Here is a 13,832-nt window from a genome sequence, read left to right on the forward strand (position 1 = left end):
ACCGCTCTGCCCTCATCTATCCAGCTAGATATTCCTTTGTAGAAGGTGATCAGGTTAGTCAAGCAGGATTTCCCCTTGGTGAATCCATGCTGGCTACTCCTGAGCACCWYCTTCTCCTCCATGTGTMTGGAGAGAGCAGCCAGGATGAGCTGCTCCATCACTAAATGGTGGTTTAAAAATAATATTTAAGAAAATGTTCTGTGCTTAGGCCCTTAGATTAAGGATATAGGTTTGTTATAATTGCAGCAGCAGCTGCCTGTGTTTTTGCTTGTAGTTCAGAGCATAGGTTGTACAGCTAGCCTGATTTTGAAAACTCATGAAGCATTGAGTTGTTCTTGTTCAATAAATTTGGGAATGCACTTCATGCTTGCCTACCTTGTGCTTGTTTTGTGCTTGAAGACAAGAAACCACTTAAACTTCCAGATCAGTGTTTTCTTTTTAAGTTCTGTTATTTGTTTATTTGGTAAGTTTGGTGCAACAAAACCAGTTGATGGGTTGATGGCTCCTTAAAAACAAAACATGGATTATTTTTGGCTTTGTATTCTGTTAAAATAGCCAGGTATTTCCAAAGAATAAAATCCTGACCCTCTGGAATTAATTTGGAGAATTGTCCCTGACCTCTCCTGAGCCAGTCTAAGGTGAAGTTGTGGAATCGACTTTGTAAAAATGATATCCAGCTGGAATTGCCATCACTGAGTAGTGTGCACTGAACTAATASGATACATTTATGAGAAACAGTTACATTAATTCTCATTTGAGTGCAAGGTCAGAAGAGTGCTTTTTTCCCCTCATCTTTATGGGGTTACGTTTTTCCTTTCGGGATTTTAGACTCTGAAATGTCTAGGAAGCAAATTATTTTGKCTTTATATTTTGTTAAAAAGCATGATTTATTTTTAGGCATCCTGGTTCTATATATGTAACTTTTTTTTTCCCTCACACAGTTACTAGGTAATTTAGTGTCGGATTTTGTGGATACCTTCAGACCAACAGCAAGAATAAATTCCATTTGTGGTAAGAGATGAAATGTTCATCTAAGCAAAATTATTTAGATCTTATGGTTCATTTATGTTTTTGTTTATCTTTTCATTATCTTTTTTTCTCGGCAGTTTATTTTCAGACTTAGTTTTTAATTCAGGATCATTTTTGACTATTAACTGACAGTGAACTTCTTGCTACCAGGCTATTTAGTTTCTAATCTGGCCTCTGCTTTGTTTCTTACTGAACTAAATACTGAACTAAGTAGGCCTAAGTACAGCTTTTTTATTTTTGAGGATTTCAAGCTAAGACAGATCCAGGGCTGTATCAGTCATGGAATCTTTTAGACTTCACACTTCCACTGGAGTTTTTGCTTCTATGTAGCTTTATCCTTGTCATTGCAGATGTCTGGGTGAGCACCCCATAGCTCAGATGAGTACTGGCTCCCTATTTCTGTGGAAGAAAAGCCCCCCTTCATTTCTTATTAGCAATTTGAGGAGTAAAGTTTGGATGTTTAAACTGTGATGTTGGCTGCTGTCTTATTTAAAAGGATAAAAATGTTTTCTGTATAATTTGAGAATGGAGTAATTTAATAAGAGCATTATTATTTCTTAGCTGTGATCAAGGTTGATTGCAGCTGAACTTCTTTAATGCAGAGATTAAGAGGATAAATCCGTTTATAATACTCCCAAATATTTCATGTTTCAAAAGCATGTAGCTGTTCTTTTATTTACTATGCTATAGCTTTTGTGCGTATGACTCGGGCATTGCAGATTAATTTTTATATATCTTGTAGGTAGAAGTGGCCAGTTCAGAGGTGACCACAGGGCAAATATAAAAATATAAATAAGTTTTGCTTTGGACTATGTCCTGGTAATACTGCYGATTTGAAGAGTAAAAGCTGTGGAAGTCAAACTGAAAAAAAACATTTTTATGTTTACCTGTTAGGACACTAGGGGCTCCAAACCACTCTATTCAGACTGAGAAGATTATCAGATTTAACTTCTTATTTTATRATTTATTAGATAAAAAGTGAGCTTTCCATTGAGACAAATAAAGCTTGAAGTTCCTTTTTAAATTAGTGGAAATGTAATGAAAACATAAGCGTCTCAGGCCTCTTTTTAATCAGCATGTTTAAACAACAGGCCTGTTTCACTCTGTTAGAATTTACACTGTTTCATTGCACGTAGGTCGCTGTAGTCTTCTCCCTGTGGTAAATAACTCGGGTGCCATGTGTAACTCATGGAAGCTGGATCCTACAACCCTGCGCTTCCCTTTGAAAGGTCTTTTACCATATGATAAGGTATGTTTTATTAAGCTTCTTAAGTTGTATTCAGTGAATACAAAGCTATCATTAGGGGAAAATAAACTCATTTCAGTTCTGAATATCCTGTCGTTCTAATTAGACTATCACTGAGTATTTAGGTGTTTTCACTATGTTAAAAATTTCAGTGCTTTCAGTCTGTGTACGGATGACTTTAAAGTAGTGCRTGGTGTGACTGCTGCCGGGGGTGCTGAAGAGCAAGAGATTCTTCGTGTGTGCTTGCAGGGGAGCAAGTGAGTGCAGAGAGTGGATTGGAAGTTAGATTAGGCGAGGAGGAGGAGACTGGGAAGGTAATTTCTGTGTTTTTTGTTATTTTAWAGGAAAACTTTGCAATTGACATTTAAATATAGTCTATTTGAATTTTAGCCTTAAGAGTGTGAAATAGTGATTTAGTGAAAGAATTTAAGAATCATAAAGGATCAGAAATAAAACTCACTTTGTCTGGGATCTGATACCCAGTACTCTTGGTTTCTAAGGAAGAATATAAAGACTGTGTGCGCGTGTGTGTGTGTGTGCGCGTGTATGGATAGATATATATAAAGGCATGTGTAGTGTTCTCAGTCTGCAAGCATTTCCAGGATGGGGTTTCTTGAGACAGATGTTGTTTCTGTGTGTTTAGTCAGTGAGTTCCTCTTCAAACATATGTTCCTTCTCCTCTCAAGTCCACATAAAATTCTAGCATCTTCAGCGTCCCTTTGATAAGGAGTTCCATAACTCAGTACGTGTTTCACGAGCAGTCTGCACCTTCTGTTTGTTTTGATTCAAATTCTGGCCCTTTTTAATGGATTCAGATATTGGAAGATCTAGTGAGCAGTTAGTTCTTCCATCCTTGTTTTTTCCCATGCTACTCATGTTTCTACTGGACCTGTGTCACGTGCATCCTCAGTTGTCTTACGTGGTTCCCACTGAGTTCTTGATAGTCTTCCCCTCTACTTGATCTTCATAAAATCTGCCCGTCCTTTGCACTGTGATTATTTATTCCTTTCTTTCGGGTGTTGGAGAGCAAAAGGATTTGCCACCAGGCAATTCATATCTGCAGAGATAAAAGCTCTCGTTCTTGCATTAACTCGGTTAAACGGTAGCTTTAAGCGTAATGTTGAGGCAATATATGTTTGTATGTGTGCCTTTTTTTATTTATTTTTTTGAAGGATCTGTTTGAGCCACAGACTGCTTTGTTGAGATATGTGCTGGAACAACCGTATTCAAGGGATATGGTCTGCAATATGCTAGGTCTGAATAAGCAGGTACTGTACTGTGCTGTAACATGTGATTTAATTCTGCATAGAATCTGCACTATTCTTTTTCTCTTTTCTTTGCTATAGCTAACTAAGCAAAACAGTTTAGGTCCAGATGGTGATTTTTTTTATTATTTTTTTTTTTTTAATGAAATCATATTAGGTTAATTGGACACTGTTGTTCTCTCATTTGTATATTGCTTTACCAATGTTAAATTGAAAAGTAGAGATTTAAAATATGATTTTTTTTTTTGCATTGCTTTTTTTTCCTATAAGGCCAGCCTCAAGTATACCTTTGACAGACAGTAGGTGACTGCTATCTCAAAAAATAAGARAATAGTCGTTGTTCATATTGTTAGCTTCCAAAACATTGTTAKGTGTTGCTCTATTGGCATGTTGTAATACTCGAATAGTGGAAAGCTGGATTTTGTGTTGGGTTTTGTTTCTTTTTTTTCTTTCTTTCTTTTTAACTTAGAAGGGGAGGGCTTGGTCTGACTTGGGGTTCCTTGAGGCTGGCCTCATAGTCACTGTTTTGTCTTTTCTTTTTTTCTTCCTTTATTTTTGTTCTGTCCTGTCTTGTCCTGCCCATCCTCCAATGCTCTAGACCTTGAACATTGCTCAGGTATGTTCACAACCTTACTGTTGTATTGTGACTAACGATACGCTGGCCGCTTCGTAGCCACTGATTCCAGTTAGCAAATACGTGTACAGTCAGGGCTTGAAATTGGCAGGACCATTAAACAAGGGCAAATTCTCCTGGCAAATCTGTTGCGATAGAGGAGATGAAAAGTAAAACTGACACTCGGTGGTCCTTTGATGCCAACGTTTTAGTTGGAATGGACTGCTACTCTTTCCCGTATCTGTCATTAGAATTTCTACTCTGCTGGAATTTTCAGATGAGGAGAGATTATTCAGATTTGTTTATGTGAGTGGAAAATCATCCCCTGCACAGAGGGAAAAGGTGTAAAATTGTAAATACAACCACTGTAGAAATGAGCTTTACTAGTGGAGTTCCCTTATTATCAGGAAACCTCTGTAACAAACTTCTCGAGATGAAATTCTAATATTTTTTAATCTAGGTTGAAAAAAAATGATACAAATACCAGGGGAAAGATAGTTCCGAAATTTGACTACTTGTAACCAATTCATGGCCCGAGCAAATCAACCAAGTGGGCTTTGTTTGTAAGATAGGTCCTATGTTTATAGCTGAACCCTTCTTTTACAATAAGCAATTCCACACCTATTTTAAAAAATCATTTGAGATTTATAAAATAGCGTTGCTGTTTGCAATACTATAGTGAAGGTTGTGTCAGTGTTTCCATTTAAGAAGCTTTTTTCAGGTTTGTGACTTGACTATAAAATTTACATGATTCTGAAACCTTGTGTATACTTCTCATTTTAGGTAAAATAAAATAACACTATTTCTGGATTTGGAGAATGTTTTTTTTTGAATGTGCAGATTTTGAATGTGCAGATATATCGTAGCAAACAATACCCTTGTGTCACGTACAGCAATCTTTTGAAATTTTTAAAGCAGCTGAAATGGTAAACCTTGGGAATGAGCTGCTAGGTTTGGTGCTCTAATGAGTAATATTTGCATTCACTGTCTATTTCTGTGTCTACATTTGGACTATTCCACTGTGAATCTTGTAGCTGATAAATAATACAAGATTAAGACTAAAATATTTATTGAACAGATTTTATTTTTCCAACTATTTATTGATGGTCTGTGCCTTTAGGTCAAAAAAGGCTGMTTTTTAAAAGCACTAGTTTTAACTCCTACTTTGCCATCCTGCAAAAATAACTGAAGGAAATTCAGTTAAAGCTATGAACTGAAGTATATTGAAGTACACTTTTAAAAATTTGTTCCCTAGTATAGGAGTTTCTACACAAAGTTTCAAGCTGCCATGACTTTTTATGGCTAAGGAACAAACTTGAAGAATGTAACTTATAAAGGAAATGCTGACAGAACGTGAACTATAGCTGTGCTACTACCATTGCAGCAGCATAAAGATACATAGTCTGATGAAGATCTGCCAGTGAACATACAAGTAGGGAAGCATAGCAGCATAGAAGAGGAAATGTTGAGTGTTCTATTTAAATATTGTTATACTCTGCTTAAAACTGTGGAAAACATTAAAAAAAAAAACCTTACGTTTAGTTGCAAGTTAACTCCTTGTTATGGCTGTGTTTGTAAATGTAACCACCTAATGAAACATCATAGCATAAGTAATCTGCACATTTTCAACTGAGCTAACCTGTGTGACTTGAAGGGCACAGGTAATAACTACTATGTAAAAGTGCAAATAGTACCAAGCTTGTTTCAAAATAAATAAAAAGCAGGGCTTGATAGTTGCTCTGCAGGTATTTCTGTATTTAAGTGAAGCATCGTGTAGGCCACGTCAGCAGTTCTCACAGATCTGGTTGCAGGATTAGAGCCTTCATTTGCCTCTCTTGGTGTCACAGACTAAGTACAGTTCAGCTAAACGGGAATTCACAAATACTGAATTCACAAAAAATAATTGAGGTGACAAATATTCTTGAAGATGAACAGTTAAATTCTTGGGTTCTGGTTTAATTAAGCAGAACTATGTTAGAAATATGTTTAAAGCCTCTTTGCGTTTTGTAAAAAGTACAAATTTAGTTGTCCCATTAGTCTYGCAGAGAGAAACACGAAGGTTGTTTGATACGCTTATAGCTTTGTACACGTTCCCATGAGGATACGGGTTTTTTTGTGGGGCTTTTAGGACATGACTGTTATACTGTATCAAATACATGGCTTTAAGTCCAGCTGTTAACTGGTCAATTTCTATTTTGCTGTTATTTGTGTTAATTCTTCCCATACTTATTTAGCTTTAAATAAGCATGTGAAGATGTGTAACAAATTRTATTTGAAAAGCGATTAACAGCTTAATGTTACTCAGGCCAAATGATTCAGTTTAGAGACTCTTTTTCAGAGCACTCAAAAATTTTGTTACCTAAAATATAGCTCTACTAATGTCTTCAGCCAGTCATGATGAAGTCGCTCTTGAAAATTTTGGTTTACATCTTCACGTTGTCTGTATGTGCAGGCTTGCATAAAAAAGAAACTGTCCTTCCTCCATAATTAAAGTTTAGATGACACTGCAGTCATCTAAATGAYTGACTTTAAGCTTATATTGAACTTAGTTTTCTGTGAGTTGGAGTGAAAAGTAATTCTCAGGTGTTTTGTTTCTATAATGTTATACACACTTTTAATTAGCACATATTGTGTTAATTTGCTTTTTAAGCAGCATACTTGGCTGTTTAAGCAAGCAGTGGTGATCTGCAGCTCTGAGTGGGAAATYATCTATACTGTATTTTGTCCATGTGAATAAGTAGTTATTTTCTGGCATGGCTACAAACCAGCAGAATTTGCCCAGGGAAGGTTGTATTTCATATTTGGCCGCACACTATGGAAAGGAAGTTAAAATTTCAAATGAGAGGAATGACATGACACAGTATCCAGAATTTTGCTTTCCTTTTCCTTACTAGTATTTTGATACTGGGTACTTTCTGGTTTTGTCATAGCAAGGTACCTAGACCAAAGAATCAATAACTTTATTTTTCATGATACCTAAATGCRATTTCCATGTTGAATCTCACTCCATTTTTAATGAGAACTTCAGAATGTCCACTGAACTTGGCTGAAAGAGGACCTGACGCTACGTAAGCACCAGGCTTCAGGGCTGTTTTGGAAAAATAAACTGAGAGGTCTCTCTTATTCTCTCTCCTGTCAGCTACTTGAGGCATATTCATTTATGCATTTTGAATTTGACTTTTTGAGACACACTTTTACAGTGACCCTGGGTTCCAAAATTTGATCTCAATAATTAATTTCTTAAATGTAGGTAGACTGTAGTTATTAAATATTTTTGAGCTAAATTATCTCTCAATAGCTCTCAATAGTCTTTGAAAGCCATAGTAGCTTGCATATAGCCTCAGCAACTTTTTTTTTTTTTTTTTWRGGRAWWMYTTWWTTTTYYYYTTTTTTTTKKTKSYKKTWRGRMYKRWYYWMYKRAAARRAAAAAAAAGTGCCACTGGTCCATTAGAGGACTGGTCTTAAGAGAAATGTCAGTATCCGTTGGTCATAGTAGCAGTCATTTTCTGTATTTCTTTAGTTTAATAAGATTTGCTGTGAGGTTACATCTTTGAAATTCTTTAAAGACTTTACAGAATTAAAAGCAGTATATACATTTATTAAAACAAATTACAAAAAAAAAACCCTTTTCTTTAAATATTTTTTGAAACAAAAATACTATCGTTATGGCTGCTGTTTTTCCAATATATAATCAGAAACAGTTTGTTTTAGGCATACCAAAACATAAATTCCTATTTATTTGTGTGATCATCAGCTTTCACTTAGGTTTTTATCCTTGTATCTCAATACATACTGAGTTGTTATCTTTCAGTTAGGAGTAGTTAATAAAGCAAGACCCCAATCCTGCAGGCTCTTAGATAAGCACAATATCTTACTTCTCTTGAACACGCTGAGAGTTTACTTACAAACCTTAGGCAACAAGCATATTCACTGAGGAGAGAGGATAATACTGGAGAATTAAAAGAATTGATACAGATTGTGAAACAATGCTAAATTATGCTAAATTTTCYGTTAGAAATTGTTCTTGGAGGAAAAAAATGTGATTTCAGTATAACGTATCAATTTATTCTTTGAATTTTCTGCCTCCTAAAACCAGTCGCAGAGTTAAACAGGATAGTGAAAATTCCTACTGGAAATTCTGGCTTTCTTTTTCACAGTAATATTTTTCCATTGTATTTCTTGAATAACTTTAATAGAGCCTCACGTGTTTAGGCTCTCGGACACTCTTAACCCCGTGCTTAGCAAACTTTGAAATTTCAAGCCCTGTACACAGTAGTTTTGCATGCTAGATTATRAACTAGTTGTAGTCTTGTCTGTTGCACCCTGCTCTGCTTCATAATTAGTGGCTTTGGGGCGGGCTGGGGGACGCAGCGATTCTCCCCGGTGGTGCTGGGGCTGCGCTCTGCAGGCCTGCAAGGCGGCTGCTCCGGGCCAGCGGCGCTGCTGCGCGCTGCAGGACAAGGGGAAACAGGAATTGGGGCGCTCGCTCGCTCKCTCTCGCTCACGTGGGGGCTGGTGTTGAGCAGCCCGCTGCAGGAACGGCGACGGCAACGGTGGCTTCCTGCACTTGGAGCTGCCAAAGAGCCTGTGCCACAGGGGATGCTGCTCCTGCCGTTCGGTCACGTTTCTGCAGTCTTGCATTATATTTTTGATTTGAAGAGAATCCCTTTTTCATGGCAAAAGACTGTCGTTGGCAAATGGTAGAACAAGCATCTCCCTTCAGAAACGTTCTTATCTTTTTATTATTATTTACTATTAATAAAAAGACTTTTAGGCTGCCTGGCTAATAAGCATAAGAACTCATCTAAGGCAGCCCTAAAATGGTTTATGAGTATTTGGATGACTTGTTTGTTTTGGGTTTTTGCTTTTTTGCCTTTCCCCCTAGAAAGGGAGACTGCGTTTTCATGATTAGATTTTGAGCAGTTCCTTTTCTTTTGTATCATTGAAGTAATAATGTTTTCTTTAAGGCTACATTATGTTACAGGCATCAGGCGTAGAAAATATAAATGTGACCATTCTTAAATCAAGATCATAATGACACAAATGGAGGTTTGATATTTYGAAAGTACCTGCAGTGGCTGAAGTGTGTTTAATGTCACACTTTTGACCTTATTAGTAGTGTTTTGTACCAGTGTAAACAAGTAAATGCAGAGTACTACGAGGTTCTTGCCATGTTGCACTTATCCATGAGGATTAAAAAGTTAAGACTAATAATCTGAGTTCCATACTACAGCTAGTAGAATACCTGTAGTATACAATATTATAGTAGTAATGCCTATAGGTAGTGTGTATGTACGCACACTATGAATATATAACGTGTTATTTTTGTGAGTGATTGTTATAAGTCACCAAAGATGGTATAACTTAAATGATCTGTGTTTTATGCAAAGGTCTCTGTGAAGACTGTGGCAGTCTAAATCCAACGTCTGAAGAGCTCGTTACTGCAATATGTAATTTCCGTTCTGTAAAGTATTTAGAACCACCATATATACCACTCCTGTCAAGTTGTTTTCACGTTGCCTTAGCGTTACCTTGTACAAAGTTGCCATGTCAGTGGGACAGCTGATATGGGATACTAACCAGATGTGAATTCTGCTGCTAATTGCGGCTGTGCCCAAAAGGAGAGGTAGAAAGAGAAGAAATAGTCCTTAGAAACTTTACTGTGTATTGGGTTGCTTCCTCTGGTTTAGGTGTTATACTTGATAATTTTTCTTTCTTTATGTAGATCCCTACTTTTTGAAATGGACTTCAAAAAAAAAGAGGGGAGTGATATTAAAAGAAAATGATTTTTTTTTCCTGAAATAACAGTATAGACTTATAACATTCTCCATGAATGTATTTAATTAGAAAATATTACTTGGGCATTGATCTGTGTTTTGAGATTGAGTAGGGAATTACATAATGTGYATTATAAAAATCATTGTGACCTGTAACATAGTGCAGCTTTAATACAGTGGCTTATCCTTAACTTAAGTTCAGACTTCATTTCATGCTTCCCAGCCTTCTGTCAAAAGACTGTACTGTCATTGCAACTGCAGTAGCTCTGAAATTAATTGCAAGGCTTGTGGACTACTGTGTCTGATCTCTGCTTGCAGCACAAGCAGCGCTGTCCTGTGCTGGAGGACCAGCTGGTGGATCTGGTAGTTTATGCCATGGAACGATCAGAGACCGAAGAGAAGTTTGAYGATGGTGGAACCAGCCAGCTCTTGTGGCAGCATCTGTCCAGCCAGCTTATTTTCTTTGTGCTCTTTCAGTTTGCAAGTTTTCCTCATATGGTCCTATCACTCCACCAAAAGGTAAATTGTTTGTGTCGCTCCTGCTTGGTAAGACGCACTTCATTGGGGACACCCATTCGTTTTGAAAGAATCTGGTGTGTAAGAATTAAATTTCTGATAAACTCCAGTTGCATGGTGTGAGCTGAGTCCTCTTACAGTGTATCCAGTTATAGGATATTCTGTTATATTCAGACACATAGTATATAAGTAGATAGCATCAGGATATAAAGTGGCATAATTCAAATGACCTGRATACTATGCTATAGCATCCAAATTCCAGCCAGGCTTTAAAATGTAACTACAGTTCCTGTGAGCTAAAGAAACATACAGTGTAAACAGATGCACAATTATGGCTGGTTGGTCTAATGAAAGTACTTGCAGTGTGTTTTGTGAAATCATTTGCCAGTTACWGTGATATTAGCAATTGTAGTCCAAGTTATCTAGTTACTGCTAGTTCCTAGCAATAATACAGTTTCTGATTTCGATGGCAGGAAAAGAGGAGTTTTCCCYTCACTCCAGGGTTCACTTGAAGCTGTTTAGATGGTTTTTAAAACTCAGTCCACTTTGCTTCGTCTTCATGGGCTCATGGTTCTATGTAACATCTGAATTTACGATGTATGGTGCGTTTTACATTGTAGGATACTTTTTGTTGTCCAGAAAAGTAGTTGCATCAAAATCCTAAGGTTGCTGTCCTATAATGATCCTTATTTAGGCTCTGGTGAAACAAGCCCRTGATATTCTGGTTGTGAGACATACAAAGTTAATGTAAAGCCCATGGCACTGCCAGCTAGAGGTGGCAGAGCTCTGTTGACCTGGCTACAGGGCTACAACACAACACATCTAGTTTCTGCTTTTCAGAACTGTGACCCTCAMGTGCTGAATGTGTTTTCAGTCCTACCAGAATTTAAATTAATAGTTGTGACCCTCCTGGGTAGTGTCCCTCTGTTAGGACCAGGGTGCCCGTTTTGCCCTTTTACCAAAAACCTGCGTTTCMGTTCAAGCTGAAACAGTAATGGGTGGAAACTGGAACTATTTTAGCCTGCCCTTTTCTTCTCATGGGAATCTTTGCAGTGGTGTTGCTTGGTGCGGTATCTGTCCCTTSCTGAGTGTGTTTAACAGTTGGCAGGCCGGGGCCTCATTAAAGGAAGAGACCATCTGATGTGGGTGCTGCTGCAGTTCATCTCCGGCAGCATCCAGAAGAACGCGCTGGCCGACTTCCTCCCAGTGATGAAGCTTTTTGACCTCCTGTATCCTGAGAAGGAAGTAAGTCCTCTCTTTGAAACTGATGAATATTCAATTATTATTCCACCTGAGATCTTAATAGATGGGTGTTATTGCACAAAAAAGGGAGACAAAATGGCTATTTCAGCTGCACGAATATACTAGAGCGTGTAACCCCCACATTCCTTGAGTTTTAGGGTGTGTATGCTCCTTTTAATGGGAAGGCTGTTGACCTTTGGTTCTAGTGGTGAGAATTCTAATGCTAGAAATGTTAGATATCCAGAAAATACTAGTGAACCACTGAATACCTACTCTGGACRTTACTATGATGTATGTATGATAATTATTTCTGAATCATATCTTAGGCAAGTCTAAGTATATACTTTTGTAACAGCATGCCTTGAATTTGTATATGAATTTTAATATTTGCTGAGCTTTTAGATGGTTCATTCTGTTTTAGGGATAATAATAATAAAGGTAGTATTATCCTCCAGGTATTTTGAGTTAGAATTGCATAAGAATACTGTCTGTCCCTTCAATATTTTGTTTATGGTGCTGGAAGATAGAAAAAGAACTGAGAATGTTACTTGTCTAAGTTGTTTTTCTGTATATAAATACATGCAAATATGTTATGTACATTTGTGTTTTTCTCTAGTGTATTCCTGTACCTGATATTAACAAGCCCCAGTCAACTCACGCGTTTGCGATGACTTGTATTTGGATTCATCTGAATCGGAAGGCCCACAGTGATAACTCCAAGTTACAGATTCCCATTCCCCATTCTCTGAAGCTTCACCATGAGTAGGTTTTGTGTGTGTGTGTGTGTGTGTGTGTGTGTGTGTGTGTGTGTCTGTCTGTGTGTCTGTGTGTTCGTTTGTTTTTAGGCGTAATGGGAAAAGAAGCTCCAGGTCTGTATTCATAAGGTCCTATGCGATGGGATACTGTTTTATTTCTTCAGTCACTCCATAAGAGGGCTAATCAAAGGGCCAAACAGTGCTAAGAGCTCAAACTCAAAATACTTCATAAAAGTTTAAATGCTGTTATGACACTTTAAATGATGCATTACAACTGTGAGCATCTAGTGATGGAGAATCAGGAAAYAAATGGACTGTTCTGTTTTACTAAGCTATTATTTGAAAGGAAAGAAATGTGGTAGTTTGYGTATGATAAGCAGTGTAGCTTTAATTTATAAAGGTGGTTTTTAAAATGTATTTAAATAGGGTTTCTCTTCTGAGGAGAGGCTGAGAGAGTTGGGTCTCTTAAGTCTGGAGGACGCTGAGCAGGGGGGTCTTACTGGAGCACATAAATCCCGTAAGGGAGAGCATTGGGATGGGGCCACCTTTTTTAGYTGGTGGCCAGCGACAGGACAAGAGGCAGCGGTCACAAACTGAAACCCAGGGAGTTCCATCTGAGTACAAGGGAAAACTCCTTGGCTGTGAAGGCCACAGAGCGCTGGAGAAGTTGTGGAGTCTCCTTTGGAGATGCCCAAAACCTTCCTGGACATGACCCTGCTTGAGCAGAGAGGCTGAACTAGATGATCTCTRGAGGACCCTTCCAACCTCAGACAAGATGTGATTTTTCTACAGCTCTGCTACTGGAGCATTTAGTAGTGGATAGGGTTTTTTATTTTTATTAAGAAGTTAAGTTTTTTATTAAGAAGTAAGAAATTAAACTAACTGGGACTTAAGATCTAGTTATTTAATGTGGTATGATTGATGAGTGTGTGTTTTTCCTACTGTTTTACAGTGGTTTTGTGACAGGGGTTATTTGTGACTGTAACCGTGCAAAATGTGTGTTTTCTGCTTGGTTTCCATTCCATGCCCCCTTAATGATTAACCTTTCTTTGATATGCAGGTTCTTGCAACAGAGTTTGAGAAACAAAAGCTTGCAGATGAATGACTACAAGATTGCCTTGCTGTGCAATGCATATTCTACCAATTCAGAGTGTTTCACTTTGCCCATGGGTGTGCTGGTGGAGACCATTTACGGAAATGGCAATATGAGGATCCCTCTTCCAGGGACTAATTGCATGGCATCAGGCTCTATCACCCCTTTGCCAATGAACCTCTTGGATTCACTCACAGTTCATGCCAAAATGAGGTACAGGATGCAGTCAGTTGTATTTTGTTGTTGTTGTTGTTGTTAGTTGTACTTTTTTTTTTTTACTTTTTTTGTGATTATGC

The 13,832-nt window shown here is 37.7% G+C and overlaps 1 protein-coding gene across 2 annotated transcripts in view; it reads left to right on the top strand.

Moving 5' to 3' along the window:
* Positions 1-13,832, top strand: part of MED23 (mediator complex subunit 23) — a 35,467-nt gene that overhangs the window by 5,691 nt on the left and 15,944 nt on the right. Inside the window, exons 8-15 of one of the 2 annotated variants that reach the window (XM_026048187.1) lie at positions 942-1,011; positions 2,166-2,278; positions 3,448-3,543; positions 4,139-4,156; positions 10,249-10,449; positions 11,548-11,691; positions 12,305-12,450; positions 13,504-13,749. In XM_026048187.1, the coding sequence (XP_025903972.1) occupies positions 942-1,011; positions 2,166-2,278; positions 3,448-3,543; positions 4,139-4,156; positions 10,249-10,449; positions 11,548-11,691; positions 12,305-12,450; positions 13,504-13,749 (1,034 nt within the window). The remainder of the gene's footprint in view (positions 1-941; positions 1,012-2,165; positions 2,279-3,447; positions 3,544-4,138; positions 4,157-10,248; positions 10,450-11,547; positions 11,692-12,304; positions 12,451-13,503; positions 13,750-13,832) is intronic. The other variant, XM_026048188.1, reaches the window with a different exon arrangement.

This window comes from Nothoprocta perdicaria, unplaced genomic scaffold (assembly GCF_003342845.1).
Source record: "Nothoprocta perdicaria isolate Ctin4 unplaced genomic scaffold, notPer1 scaffold_52, whole genome shotgun sequence".
Taxonomy (NCBI): Eukaryota; Metazoa; Chordata; class Aves; order Tinamiformes; family Tinamidae; genus Nothoprocta; species Nothoprocta perdicaria.